Source organism: Chrysochloris asiatica, unplaced genomic scaffold, assembly GCF_000296735.1.
Source record: "Chrysochloris asiatica unplaced genomic scaffold, ChrAsi1.0 scaffold00262, whole genome shotgun sequence".
Taxonomy (NCBI): domain Eukaryota; kingdom Metazoa; phylum Chordata; class Mammalia; order Afrosoricida; family Chrysochloridae; genus Chrysochloris; species Chrysochloris asiatica.
Genome location: NW_006408780.1, coordinates 1,264,701 through 1,278,379, shown reverse-complemented (window position 1 = coordinate 1,278,379; position 13,679 = coordinate 1,264,701). Strand labels below are relative to the sequence as shown.

The 13,679-nt window shown below is 52.3% G+C and overlaps 1 protein-coding gene across 1 annotated transcript in view; it reads right to left on the bottom strand.

Moving 5' to 3' along the window:
• Positions 1 to 483: 483 nt before the first annotated feature.
• LETM1 (leucine zipper-EF-hand containing transmembrane protein 1) overlaps positions 484 to 13,679 on the bottom strand; it is a 42,935-nt gene continuing 29,739 nt past the window's right edge. The window contains exons 7-14 of the mRNA XM_006874104.1: positions 12,176 to 12,295; positions 11,051 to 11,182; positions 10,460 to 10,603; positions 9,513 to 9,647; positions 4,828 to 4,962; positions 2,585 to 2,772; positions 1,079 to 1,217; positions 484 to 633 (exon numbers count right to left, since the gene is read on the bottom strand). Coding sequence (XP_006874166.1) covers positions 484 to 633; positions 1,079 to 1,217; positions 2,585 to 2,772; positions 4,828 to 4,962; positions 9,513 to 9,647; positions 10,460 to 10,603; positions 11,051 to 11,182; positions 12,176 to 12,295 — 1,143 coding nt within the window. The remainder of the gene's footprint in view (positions 634 to 1,078; positions 1,218 to 2,584; positions 2,773 to 4,827; positions 4,963 to 9,512; positions 9,648 to 10,459; positions 10,604 to 11,050; positions 11,183 to 12,175; positions 12,296 to 13,679) is intronic.

Below are 13,679 nucleotides of genomic sequence, written 5' to 3'. Positions count from 1 at the left end.
ACAGGTCTGACTGAAAATCCACATGACCAAGTCGTATTTACACAGACATTTAGGAATCAAAAGTCCACAGACTCATCCAAGTGGCTTCTTCAGAGCTGAGCAGGGCTATTTTGATAGAGTTTCTACTCAAATGCATCCCTTGGGCAGCTCTCCTGCCCCTGCATGCCTCAGAGCTGGGAGTCTGGGTATGGCTGTGACACCGGCAGGTTGCCCACCTGGGCTCCAGGGCAGGGCCGCTTCCCTGCAGGAGATCCCAGGAGGGGTGCAGGGTCCAGACTGATGGGATCTTCATGGAATGATGGAAAATTAAAATTTACCTGATTATGGAAGTTTCTGATTTATTCCAGAAAAACACTAGATTTGTCACTAAGCAACCACCTCACGCCATCATCACTATGGGCTGTGGGCCGACGGTGTGGCGTGGTGCCGAGAGGAGGGGAGGGTGGTGGAGGCACAGGCTGGGTGGGAGCCCCACCCCAGTGCCTAGTTCTTCACCTCGGCGGCTCCCTTCTCAGCCTTCTCCTTGGCCTTCTCCTTCTCTTCCACCTTCTCCTCCTTCTCCAGCATCGTCATGATCTCAGCCACCTGGCTGGTGGAGATGTGGACGTCCTCCTTGTCAATCAGCTCGAGCATCTGCATTCACAGGCAGAGACACAGGCCGCTCAGGGAGGCTCCGGCCTCTCTGCCAGGTGCACACAGGCGCTCTGCCTCTGCCTCCCCCACAGAGGCGCTGGCTGACTGAGCTTGCGCGGGCAGCAGGGAACCTGTGTGGAACCCAAGGGTGCCTCCCTCAGGGGTGAGAGCCTCCCTGCACCGTGGTTTCTGTGGCCCCGGAGCCTTGCTGGGAATGGGAACAGCCAGGTGTCCTGTCAGAAAGCAGGTGGCTCACTAATGTGTTGCACGCAGTCCCCCAGGTGGGCTAGCGTCCAGCTCGGACATCTTGCTCCCTGGAACCCACGCGGAAGGGCACTCAGAACCCGGCTCAGGAAAGAAGAGCCAGGTGCCAAGTGAGCTTGCCCCACCAGCCCATCCACACTCCTGCCCTCTGTGGTCTGCGCCGAGTGGCCCGGCCACCCACCTTGGTGAGGTCGTTGATGTCGATCCTGCCGTCTTTGTTCTCATCCAGTGCGGAGGCCAGGCTTAGCAGCTTGCTCTCAGGAATGTGCTTCACTTGTTTCATGGCACTGATGAGCTCGGTGACACTGATGAAGTCCTCCCTAGGGGTTGGGGGAAGCAGAGCCTGCCATGGGGCCGGGGTCAGGCAGTGGAACAGACCCTGGCGGCCTCCTCAGGACTCTCCCACGGCCAGACAGATTAGAGACCACCTTTTCTGCTTGGCTGGATGCTTTCCATCTGAGGGACCAGCCTCCACTCGCCTGGCCTCGCCACTGGTTGAAGCCAGAGGGCTGGGGTCCCACAGAGGCGTTGAGTGCCAGGCCCGTGCCCTCCGGCACCATGGATTTGGAATGACAGGGGACAGGGAATGGGGGGGCGGACACGCAAGAGCGCGGCAGGCTAAGCCAAATGGGACACTGACCTCGTCTGGGGGTGGAGGAAGGCATCCATGAGCAGGGACCTGGAGGACGAGCAGGGTCAGGGAGGTAAGTGGTCAGGAGGGGGCTGTGGAGCTGGCCTGCCCGACACCTGCCTCAGGGGTCTGGAAGGCCATGGGAGGCGAGGAGTGGAGGGCCCAGCGCCGGGCCCCGGAAGTATTCTCCGCAGGCCAGCTACTGTGGCTGCAAATGCTGAATGCAGCCTTAGGAAATGCCGGCTGCCTGGGACCCAAAGGAGACACACTCCCTACCCATGTGGGTGTGGAGCTTCAGGGAGAGGAAAGAGGTGTGTCCCATGCGGCCTGGGCTGGAGCATGACAGGGGCAGATGCCAGGGCTGACAGGGGAGCCAGGCACCCCCGTACACATTCAGGAAAGCTTCATCTGGCTGCAGCTTGGAGAGAGATGAAGGGAGCCCAGAGGGGCCAGAACTGAGGCTCCCCCAGGCGAGAGCTGGTGGCAGCTGGGACAGTGGTGTTGGGGGATAGGGACACGTAGAGAAGAGATTACTTTTGGAATCACAGGGGTTTGAGCCTCCCAAGCCCCTCACACGTGGACTTTTTCTCCTGTTGCTACTGAGGGGAGCACAGGAGTCGTGGCTGTTTAAAAGGCCGCACGTCCTCATCATGCATCTCTGTGGGAGCAGCCCATCTCTCTAGAGCAGAGGCCCAGAGGACTGGTGTCGGGCAGCATTTTTAACATTCGCCACTTGAGTTCACTGCAATAGCAACAGGAGAAAAAGCCCACATACGTGTGGGCCATGTGGTTCTAACGTCAACTGTACTTCGGTAAGGTGGGCCATGTGGTTCTAACGTCAACTGTACTTCGGTAAGGTGGTCATCAAGGTGTGGCTGGTGGTGCCAGTCACAGGTAAAGCCTGGTTCCACTAGAACCACGCTGGGTCCACAGTGCAGCTCAGCACAGAAGTTAAGATGTGAACTCTGGAGTCAGCAGGCCCCCTATCAGTATCAGCTATGGCGTGGCTTTCCCAGTCAGAAGTTCCCCGGCTTGGCCCCCAGGTCCTGAACTCACCCCGTGGGCGAGGCCTGGCTGGATGGTAGCTTGCCGGCCTCCTGCTCCGTCTCCAGCTGAGTGATCATCTCATCGATCTGCCCGATCATCTGCTGAACCCGCTTGGTCAGTCTCTTGCTGGCTTTAGATTCCTCCACTAACTTCTCTTCGCCCGTCTTTGAGAGTTCTTTCTTGATCTCTTGCAAATCCTAACAAGATTATTTTATGTTTTGAAGAAGGTTGTCTTAAAAAAGAAAAACCACCACCACTTAAAAAAAGAAAAAACAAAACAAAAAAACCCACCAAACATAAAAAGAAGAACCCAAGATGATAAAACAACAGGTGTTTAAATACTACAACATGGTGCATGCAGGGCAGAGAATTTTAGAGAACTTAAAAAAAAAGGGCCCACAGACAAAGCTTAAGGGTCCTCTAAGAATGTAGTAGAATCCTGGTGTGGCACCATAGGATAAGCACTGGACCACAAGGTCGGCGGTTCAAACTCACCAGCTGTTCCTCGGAAACCCTATACAGAGTTGTTGTGAGTCGGGGCTGACTCGATGGCATTAACAACAAGAATGTAATGTACATTGGAGCACATGGTCTGGTTCTTCTTAATGAACCAGCACGTTGTATCTTTCTAGCATTTTCCCTCCCATGTGATATGATGTATACCCACCCATTGCCACACAGGGTTTCAGAGGCTGCAAATCTTTACAGGAGCAGACAGCCTCATTGGTTTGCCTTCAGAGATGCTGGAGAGTTTGAACTGCCAACCTTGGGGGTAGCAGTCCAGTGCTTGTCCTGCAGTGCCACCAGGGGTTCTACATGATGTATGTTTAATTTGTTAAAGTCTTGTATTATTCAATATGCAAAATACAGTAAACCAGTGATTTTTCTTTAAAAAAAAAAAAAAAGTTTCTTGCAGGACGAATTAACTTAATCCAAACTGGCATCATGCACATGGAAAGTTCCAAGTTCTGTAAGAAACAGGAAATCCACTGAGTCCTACCACGGAAAGTTGCCGTTTGTGTGTATTTATCATTCAAATTTGTTTTTATTTTTGTAGACTCCAACATTGTTTTCTTAGTCAAGGAAACGAAATCTGTTTTGAAACTCAAGTTTCTTCCTATTTGTCAGAGAATAAACGAGTATGGCCTAAGCATTATGCTCACATATATGGGAACCTTAGGGGCAGTGAGCTTATGGGAATGGAGGTGAACAACTCAGGAGGGTGAGGACACTGGCAAAACCCAAGAATGCAACCAGTGCCACTGAATCGTTACAAACAGTGGGACTGATGTATGTCCTGTTGTGTAGATTCTCAACAACAACAAAATAAATTTTAAAAATAAAAATATGTAAGAAATGAGAAGCTTCCAGAAGCACCCCCATGGCTCACATTCAGAAAAACAACAGACAAGAGCACAGGGGATCAGTAACACTAACGCACAGGGGCCCAAAGGGCAGCATTGGCCTGGGGATAAACTCAGAAAGCAGGAAAGGAAAGGAAAGGAAAAGAATGAATGGAAACAGGAAAACACGGGAGGAAGGGAGAGGACTGCTGCTACATTCTGTGGAGATTGTAATCAATGTCAAGAAACAAAATATCCATGAGCTGCTGAATGGAAAACCAATTTGCTCTGTAAACTTTCACACAAATCACAATAAAGGGGTAAGAAATGCACGAACGAATGAAAGAATCAGTAAGTCCAGGTGTCTTCTTGCATCCCTCATGAGTTCTACCCAGCAGCAAACATCAAGGGGCAGAGCAGGGGAGGACAGAAAGGGCAGGGCAAGGACTCAACTAGGGGGGTACCCAGAAAAGGATGCCGTATTTTTACCAATTGCAAACTTAGCCAACTTCCCCTGCTGAGTGTGAACAAAGAACTCTTTAAGTCAGTTCTAAAAGCAATATTTAGAAATGTCAGAAACATTTTTTAATTTTAATTTAAAAAGAGAGACAAAGAGAACTATGACTTACGAGTGAAGTCTCCCGGGTAATCATGAGTGAAAATGCCATCTACACTCTGAAGTGGCCAGACACTCATTTGATACCAAACCCACAGCGCCCCCGTGTGTGTGAGAGCTGATTTTTCAGAAACAGATCGCCAGTCCTTTCTTCTGAGGAGCAGAGCTGGGTGGACTCCACTTCCATCCTGTGGGTGGGCAGCTGAGTGTTTTTACTGTGTGCACCCCCCATTTAGAAACAAAGCGGACGCAGGCCTGAGGTCAGCACACCATCCCACTTCCTGGCCCCTCACCTGGCTGTAGTCCTGCACGTCCTCCTTCAGCACCTCCAGCTCCTCCTTCTCCTTGGTCAGGGACTTCTTCTGCTCCTGCAGCTTCGAGCAGGCGTCGCTGAGGATGTCGATTTCTTCCTTCGTGATCTCCTCCCCCTGAGACGTCAGCAAAGGAGACCCTCAGTGAAGACAGGCACCTGACAGTGTTTCCAGCTGAGCTCTCCATTCAGAGTCACAGAGAGCACGGCAGTCAACACGGCACTTTACACAGGTGCTCACTGCTGACGTGTCAGTAACAGGAACGTCAGATGCACAAGGGACACATGTGGCCCAGAGTCCAGTTCAGGGTACACACCTCAAGTCCCCAGGCCTCTCGCACGGAACTGTGCTGACCTGCTTAGGCTTACGTACGGATGCGTGAAGCCATCCCAGTCCAGCAGTGAGCCTCAATCACCCCCCAAGATTTCCTTGTGCCCGCACTGTGATTTCTCCCTCCTGCCCTCAGTCAAGCAGCCACTCACCTGCCCCGTCACTCAGTTTTCTAGAGTTTTAGATAAATGGACCCGTACAGCAGCCAGCCGGGGAGTGTTCCTTAGTCATTATTGAGTAGTATTCCGTTGTAAGGCTCTGCCAGGCTTTGCTTATCTGTTACTTTTGACATACTTACCTCATCGCCAGTTTTCAATGATTATAAATAAAAGAGCCAGGAACATTCATCGGCAAGCCGTAGGGAACTACCAGGAATAGGTGACTGGGTCACGTGGTATGCCAACGTTGAACGTTTTAGGTAATTATTACACTTTCCCAAATTGGCTTATATGGCATTCCCACCAGCATGCATGAGGGCCCTAGTCTACCTGAGTCTACACGGGCACTTGGAACGTTGTCTTAGATGTCAGGCCCCCTCCCAGTGGGTGGTGTGCTTCCCTAGTGAGTGGTGATACTGTTCACCATACACAGGCCCACTGGCTATCTGGGGACCCTCTTTTTAAAAAAGCGAATGATTTGCCTTTCAATATGTTGAGCTGTAAGAGCTCTTTGTACAGTCTATGAATACATCAGATAGCTTATTCTGTTTTGTGAACTTTTTTCTCCCTGCCCATCATTTGCCTTTTTGTTTCCACAAGCATTTTTTTGAAGCCGAAGTTCCTAATTTTGATGAAGTCAGATATTTTGATTTTTAGGATAAGCACGGGACTGCGAACCACAAGGTCAGCAGTTCAAACCTGCCAGTTAGTTACTCCTCTGAAACCCCAACAGGGTCGCTGTGAGTCAGAAAACAGCTCAACAGTACTTAACAACATGCTCTTTATGTCCTAGTTAAGAAATGTAGGACAAATTCAAGGTCACTAGGTTTTTCTCCTATGGAGCCCTGGCGAGTTATATGTTGGGTAACTAACCCAAGGTCAGCAGTTCTAATCTACAAGCTGCTTCTCGGGAGAAAGATGAGGCTTTCTGTTCCAGTAAAGATTCACAGCCTTGGAACCCTACACAGGGTTGCTATGAATGGGAACTAACTTGATGGCATACAGCAGCAGAAGCAGTTTCTCCTAGGAGCTCTGGTGGGGTAGTGCTGAAGCACATGGCTGCCTGGCAGTTCAAATCCACCCACTGCTCTGTGGGAGACAGCTGCGGCAGTCTGCTTCCATAAAGATGACAGCCTTGGAGATTCTATGGGGCAGTTCAACTCTGTCCTTTAGAGTCTCTAGAACTCAAAATCAACTCAACAGCAATGGTTTGGTGTATTTATTAACTTTTCTCTAGGAGTTTTGATGGCATTACTTTCTTATACTTACACGGCTGTGATCCATTTGGAGTGAACTTGTGAATGCGTTGTGTTAAGGAAGAATTCAGCTTTGTGTTTTTGCATGTGGCTTTCCAACAAATTGCCCTCTCCCTGCTGAACTTGGCACTTTTGTAGAAAATCACTCGTCCGTGTCAACACACACGCTCTCTTCCGTGCCACTGATCTATTTACCTGTCTTCACGCCAGCATCACGTCAGCTTTCAATCCTAAAGTCAGGTGGCTATGGCAATGCGGCTGTTGGTCTTGCTCTTGTTTGCAGCTGTTCTGGATCAAGTGTGGGTCCCCCGCCTTTCCAAGTGAATTTTACATTCAGCTCATCATCTTCAACAAAAAGCCTGGTAAGGATTTTCATTGGGATAGTCCTGAGTCTCCAGATTACTTGAGGAAGAAACTGACATCTTAACAACGATGTGTTATTATCCTCCACAAATCACTACCTGTGTAGGTCTTTGTAAATTTACCTTTATAGTATTCAGTATACAAACCCTGCATATCTTTTTAAAAAATGTATTCCAAAGTATTTTTTCGTACTGCTGCCAATATTATCTATACACACACACACATATGTATGTATATCTATATTTTTTCAATTTCCATCTGACTGCTCATTCTTGCTGTTGTTGGTGTTGTTGAATTAGTTCCATCCATAGCAATCGTGTGTCCAACTGAACAGTCCTGGGTCAGCCTCACAGTTGTGATGTCTGAGCCCATGGTGGCAGCCACTGTGTCGATCTAGCTCACTGAGGGCCTTCCTCATTTTCGCTGACCCTCCACTTTACCCAGCATGATGCCCTTCTCCAGGGACTGGTCCCTTCTGCCCATGACTAGCACACAGAAATACGAATGAGGACAAAAGAATTTTATATGATCATGTCATTTGCAAATAGACACTTTTCTGCTCCCCTTCCCAATCTCTGTCTGTTTTTTTCCCTACCTTACAACAACCTCCAGTGCACTGTTTACTAGAAGTGGCCAGGCACCCTCATGAGTGCATATCACCATTAAGAATTATGTCACTTTGTAAAAGGTGCCCTGGTGGCGCAACTGTTAATTGCTCAACAGCTAACTGAAAAGTCAATGGTTCAAATGCACCAGCCACCATGCAGGATACAAGACTTGGCTGTTTGCACCGTAAAGATCCAGCCTCAGAAACCTTCTGAGCTGGTTCTGCTCTGTCCTACAGGATTGCTGGGAGTTGGAATTGACTCGGCAGATTCCTGCGGATGCTCTTTATCCTGTTCTTTGATCATTACGGAATAGATGGATTTTTTGACTTTATACAGCTTGTAGTCCTGGGACCAGAGCACGCTTGCTCTTCTCATCTGTTGTTGCATCTGAGACCTGAGAACCATCCCATCTGTGTCTGGGAGGGACGTGGGCTGCAGTTCTCTTCTCTCATCACAATGCATCAATGTGTGGTTTGGACCAGACTCGCTCCGTAGAATGAGATGAAAAACATCCCCATTGTCGTACTGCAATTGCGTCCTCCTTACACGTCTGACTTCACAGTAGACTTCATCACAGAAGCCTGTGGCCTGGGGTCTCTGGGGGACGATCTCCTGCCCTGATACGGGGCTTTCCACATGCCTCCCACTCCTGACAGCTGCCCAACATGGACCAAGTACACATTTGCCTTGGCAGATAGGAACAAGGTCCCTGGTTTTTTCATGGTTGCAATTTTTTAAAGGCTTGTACTTCTTACGAAGTCTCTGGCGATCTTAGTCCGGAAGGTAGTCTTTTAACACCCTCCAGAGAGCTCTCACGTTTTCCCTTCACGGAGCCATTTTAAGCTACTGGGAATGGGCGCCGCTTGTGTCCACAGTCACCTTGTCCTGTCCCAACCTATCAAGGGTCCCTCCTTTTTAGCTGGCCAACACCTGCTCCACCATGACCACATCCTAGCCCCGAGGCTCTACCTGGGCTGCAGCCCCGCACTGCCCTAACTCCTAGTTTTACCGCCCCAAATCCAATGCACACTGTCATGCCAAATCCAACTCCCAACAACCTGGCAGGACAGGGCAGAGCGGCCCGGCGGGTACCAAGGTTACAGTCATTCACGATCTCACCAGGGTTCCTTCAGCTTTATCCCAAGTCCCTACTAACGACAGAGCAGGTCCCTGCCCCCTCTTCCTTCAGAGTGTCTTGGGCACCCAATGTTCCGTGGCTCAGGCCCAGGGATCGTGTCACTGAAGCTGTGTGGTGGCCATAAAATGTGACATCATGTTTGTGTAAGGCCTGTCTCCTGGGTCCAGTCTCAGGAGTGACTCCTGTGAGCCTGGGGCCACCAGTGAGGTGGTCTCCACTAGACAAGCCAGGCCCAGGAAACCCACTCTGCCCACCAGGACACACATATCTCATTGTGCTCCAAGAGGAGGTTCGCTGGCTCTGGGAGGCCCTTGTTCCACCATGTCCCCTGCCCTCCCCACCCACAGCACCTCTGGGATCCACAGTGCCTTATCCCCTCCTCTTCTCTTCCTGGCACCCCCGCCCCAGCCCAGCTGACAAGGGGCCCATCCGTGCCCGTCATCCAGAGCAAGGGGAGGCAGGGTGGGGCCACCAGAGTGTTGTGGGCACACAAGCCCAGCCAGCAGTTTGGGCAGCTTCTCCTTCCAGTCGCTCCAGCCCTAACCAACTCTTTACTCACATCTGACCTCCCTGAGATCCTGTCGCCTCCACTTCAGAGCACCCGAGCACGGTCCGCTTATGCCAGTCCTATGACTCCCGTCCAAGCCACTCCCCACGGCAACACCACCCTAGTCAGCCTGTCCCTGCCCCACACCCACGCCCTGCACTGTGGGACGCTCGCAGTGTGTCACACTCCTACTGGTTGGTTCCCTGGTTCCCTGCCCTCCCCTTCCCTCAGACCGTGTAGTGTGTGTGGGGGGCACACAGCTATTACCTTCACGCCTTCCAGGACGGGGGCAGTGTCCTTTAGCACCTCATCAGGTAAGATCACCTCAGGCACTTCAGGCCGGGGCTCCACCACAGGCCTCCCAGGGGGCACATCCGCCACCACCTCAGGCTCCACTTCCTTCTGCAATGCAATAGTGGTCACCACCCCACCCTGCAACACGGCACAGCGCGTAACCCCACCCTTACAACACAGCACAGCGCACCCCCACCCTGCAACGCGGCACAGTGCGTAACCCCACCCCTACAACACAGCACAGCGCACATACCCCCTTTCCAATGCACCACAGTGCACACTCCCGTCCCTGCAAGGCAGCACGATGTGCAGTCCCCTTACATTCACACGTAAGATAAACCTAATTGTAACAGATACACAGAGACTCCTAAACCAGATGTAGGTGTTTTTGCTGAGAACAAGTAGGGAACCCCCAGTGACCCCAGCTTGTGCCGGAGTTGGCCCCTCTGCACTGACAGGCACTGGCAACAAGGGAGACACACTGGGCCAGGTTCCCTATTTCATCACCAACTGTCCCTGCGAGGGTTTCTAGATCTTTCCTGGGATCTTGAAATTCTCAGAGACCTCCGTCTTGAAAAATGTAAAAGCAAACACATCCTCACTCGATCTTAGATACAGCCAGGCTGCCGTCGGTGAGAGCAGTCCAGGGCACCGCCTCTGCACAACCGGAGGGATGCCAGGGAGGGGCGTCCTGCGACACCTCATTGCAGCACAGAGCCCAAGCCCCGCCTAGGCCAAGGCCAGCCTACACTCGCACTGAGTACCTCTGGGAGCCCTTCCTACGGGACCCCGAAACGGCAGTCCCCACACAAACAGAGCAGCAGCACGTGACCCACTGGCTTGTGCCCAGAGCATGGTGGCCTCACCGTTCAGGGCCAACAGGGCCGAGTATCCCTGCTGGCAGCCCTGCCAACACTCACCGCCACCTCAGTGAACTTCTGCAACTCCTTCTCCTTCTGCTCACGCTGGATGGCCTCCTCCTCCTGCAGCGTGGCCTCCAGCTTCGCCTTGTTGTCCACCTTCTCGCCCTCCACCTCAGCCGCCTTCACCTGAGCCTCCTTCGCCTACGAGGAGGGGGGCTCAAGTCACCATCTCCCAAGGCGGAGGCCCCCACACATGCAATAGCCACAAGGACCCGACCCAGGCCCAACTGAGCTGCCACGCTAGGGCGTCACAGTACCACCCCCCCAGAACTGTGGCGACTGGGAAGGCAGTCGGTCACCTACTGCCGAGTTTGGAAACAACTTCCTGACACCCAAAGGAAGCCCAGCGATGAGGCTCCAGGCAGTCAGTGTAAGGACTACGGTAAGGACTACGTGCCCAAAAGCAGCGGGCTGACATTGGACTCCCTCAGCTGGAGCTCGCTGGCTGCACTACACAGGAGGGCGAGGCGGAAGCAGGGGAAGCCAGGGAAAGGTGGGAGGTGGGGAGGAGTTCAGTGGCTGCAGAGAAGTGGAAGGCCAGGGCTGAGGAGCTCAGTGTTTCGGGGCCCCCTGCCACCATCCACGTACCACAATCTCCGGCAGGGTCTGCAGCGTAGATTTGAGCTGGTCGGCAGGTGAGAGGGTGTCTGGGAGGTACATGGCCCGTGACAGGATCAGCAGTGACGTGGGGATCTCCTGGTTCAGGTGCAGGTCCAGCCACTGGGGTTCAAGACACAGGGCAGAGACTCATGGAAGAGCCACCCTGGCCTCTGCTGGCCACCACCCTGCCCACTGCTTTGGTTGAATGGGGGCCAGGGGAGAAGGCTGATGGTGGGAGAAGAGTAGGCTCAGAAGGGAAGAGATAAGCCTAGATGATTTACCAAACCTTTCCTGGCCTCAAGGAGCCCTAGTGGTACAGTGGACTAAGCACTGGTCCACGAGCCAAAAAGGTCAGCAGTGTGAACCCATGAGCTGCTCTGAAGGAAAGATATGGTCACTAATTCCATCAAGAGAACAGCTTACAGAGTCCTACTCTGTCCCACAGGGCCACAAGGATTCAGCTGACCTCATGGCAATGGGCTGCTGGGGTTTGGGGGTTTTTTTGTTTGTGTTTTTTTTTTGCAATCCTGGCCTCAATTACTAGGCAAGATGCCCCTCCTCCTCACCTGCCTACAAAACAATCAGGAGAGCAGTGGTCTTGAGCAACACAAATGTTTAGACGCTTAACTATTAGCCCAACGTCTGGAAGTTCGAGTCTACTCAGAGATGCCTTGGAAGAGAGGCCTGGAAATCTACTACTGAGAGGTCACAGCTTTGACAACCTCATGGAGCAGTTCTGCTCTGTACAGATGGGATGGCCGTGAGTCACAATTAGCTAACAGCAGCTAACAATGACAACTGTCTCAGAAAAAAGAAATCAAGGTCAGGGTGACACATGAAGGCCTTAAAATTCAGTTAAAGGGCAGACGAGAAAGAACACCGGCACCAACCCTCACTAGGTCCCTAGAGGGCAGGTGAGTATGTGGGGCACAACCGCTAAGGTTGTGAACTGACTCTTCTCCAGAAACATCCTGCTCTTCCAGATGAGCTGCCGCTGGGCTCCAAATCACAGGCCCCGTGGCCAAACATTGAAAGGACTCTCCGTTCTCAGTGCTTTAGGTCCCTAGATCCCCAGGTGTTGCTGAATTGTGAGGGGAGCCTGGGGTCACACACCTGCTTTAGCTGACCCTTGAGTCGGTCCTCGGTGACGCCAAGGGCCCGCATGCCTCTCGCCCGACACGCCGCCTGCAACTCCTTGACATTGAGGCTGTCCACCCCTTCCTCCGAGATCAGCTGTAAGAGAGAACCACCTAATTATCCTCTTAGAAAGTCACAAGAGGTCTACGGGATTCACAGGTCACAAGAGCAGGACAAACAGCTCATTAGAAAGGGCTTCGCTAGCTCACCTCTGCCGAGGGACGGCCAACAGAGGGCTGTGGGAGCCTGTGAACTGAGCTGTGTGGAGGAGGTGGCAGAGGCTTAGGCTCAAAGGGACGTGTATACCCACTCAGCCAGGCCCAGCTCAGGACACACACGTTCCTGTCAAAACAGCCCTGGGTCCCACCTACCACCAAGTCTCAGAGTTCATAGGAGGAAAGAGGGGGAGGGGACCTCACACACTAAAGTGTTTTCCTGGCCTCCTCAGCCCAGCCTGGGCAAAGCAATCAGGAACTCAAGAAACAAGGCACAGGGGTGAAGTGAGCACACAGAGGTGAGGGGGACAGCAAGGAGAGGAGTGCGCACAGAGGTGAGGGGATGCAGGAGATGGGCACAGAGGTGAGGAGGGTGCACAGAGATGAGGGGGCACAGAGCATGCACAGAGGTGGGGGGGCACAGAAAGGTGAGGGGCGCAGAGGCAAGAGGGGCATACGAAGGGGAGGGGGGTGCACAGAGGTGGGGGTGCGTAAATCCCAACGCAGTGCCGGTGGGGTTTTTATATGAACATAAAGGAGCCCTGGTAGTGCAGAGGGTTAAAGTGCTGGTGGTACAGCTGAGTTCCTCCAAGGGAGAAAGATGCAGCTGTTTGCTCCCTGAAGATGGAAGCCTCAGAGCCCTCTTGAGCAGTGCTACTCAGACTGCCTGAGCTGGAATCGATCCAACAGCAATGGGAGATGGCTATATGCATGCAGTCATATAGTGCATAATCTTTTGGGGTCAACTTTTCTCCCGCAATGTAATTCCCTGGAGATTTATCCAGTGTGAATCAACAGAGTGGAGTCCCTGAGTGGCGCTAACAGTTACGCACTTGGCTGCTAGAGGTTGGAGGTTCAAGTTCACTTACAGGAGCTCAGAGGCGAGGTCTGACAAGCTACACGTGAGAAACCAGCTCCTGAAAACCCTCTGGACAGCAGTGATGTGGGCAAACTGGAACCCTATCTACCGCTGTGGGAATGCAAAATGGTACCACCTTGTAGAAAGCGGTGGCAGTTCCACAAAAAACTAAGATTAGAACTATCATGTGACCCTGCAAACCCAGTCCTTGGTGTGTACCCGAGAAAGCAGACACCAACGTACACAGCAGCACTCTTCCCAACCGCGGCCTAAATGCACGTCAACAGATGATGGAGAAACACAAGTTGCTGTGACACACACACACAATGGGAGGAGCCCTGGTGGTGCCCTAGCTAAGGCATTCGGTTGCTAACCAAAAGGTCAGTGGTTCAAACTTGCCAGCTGC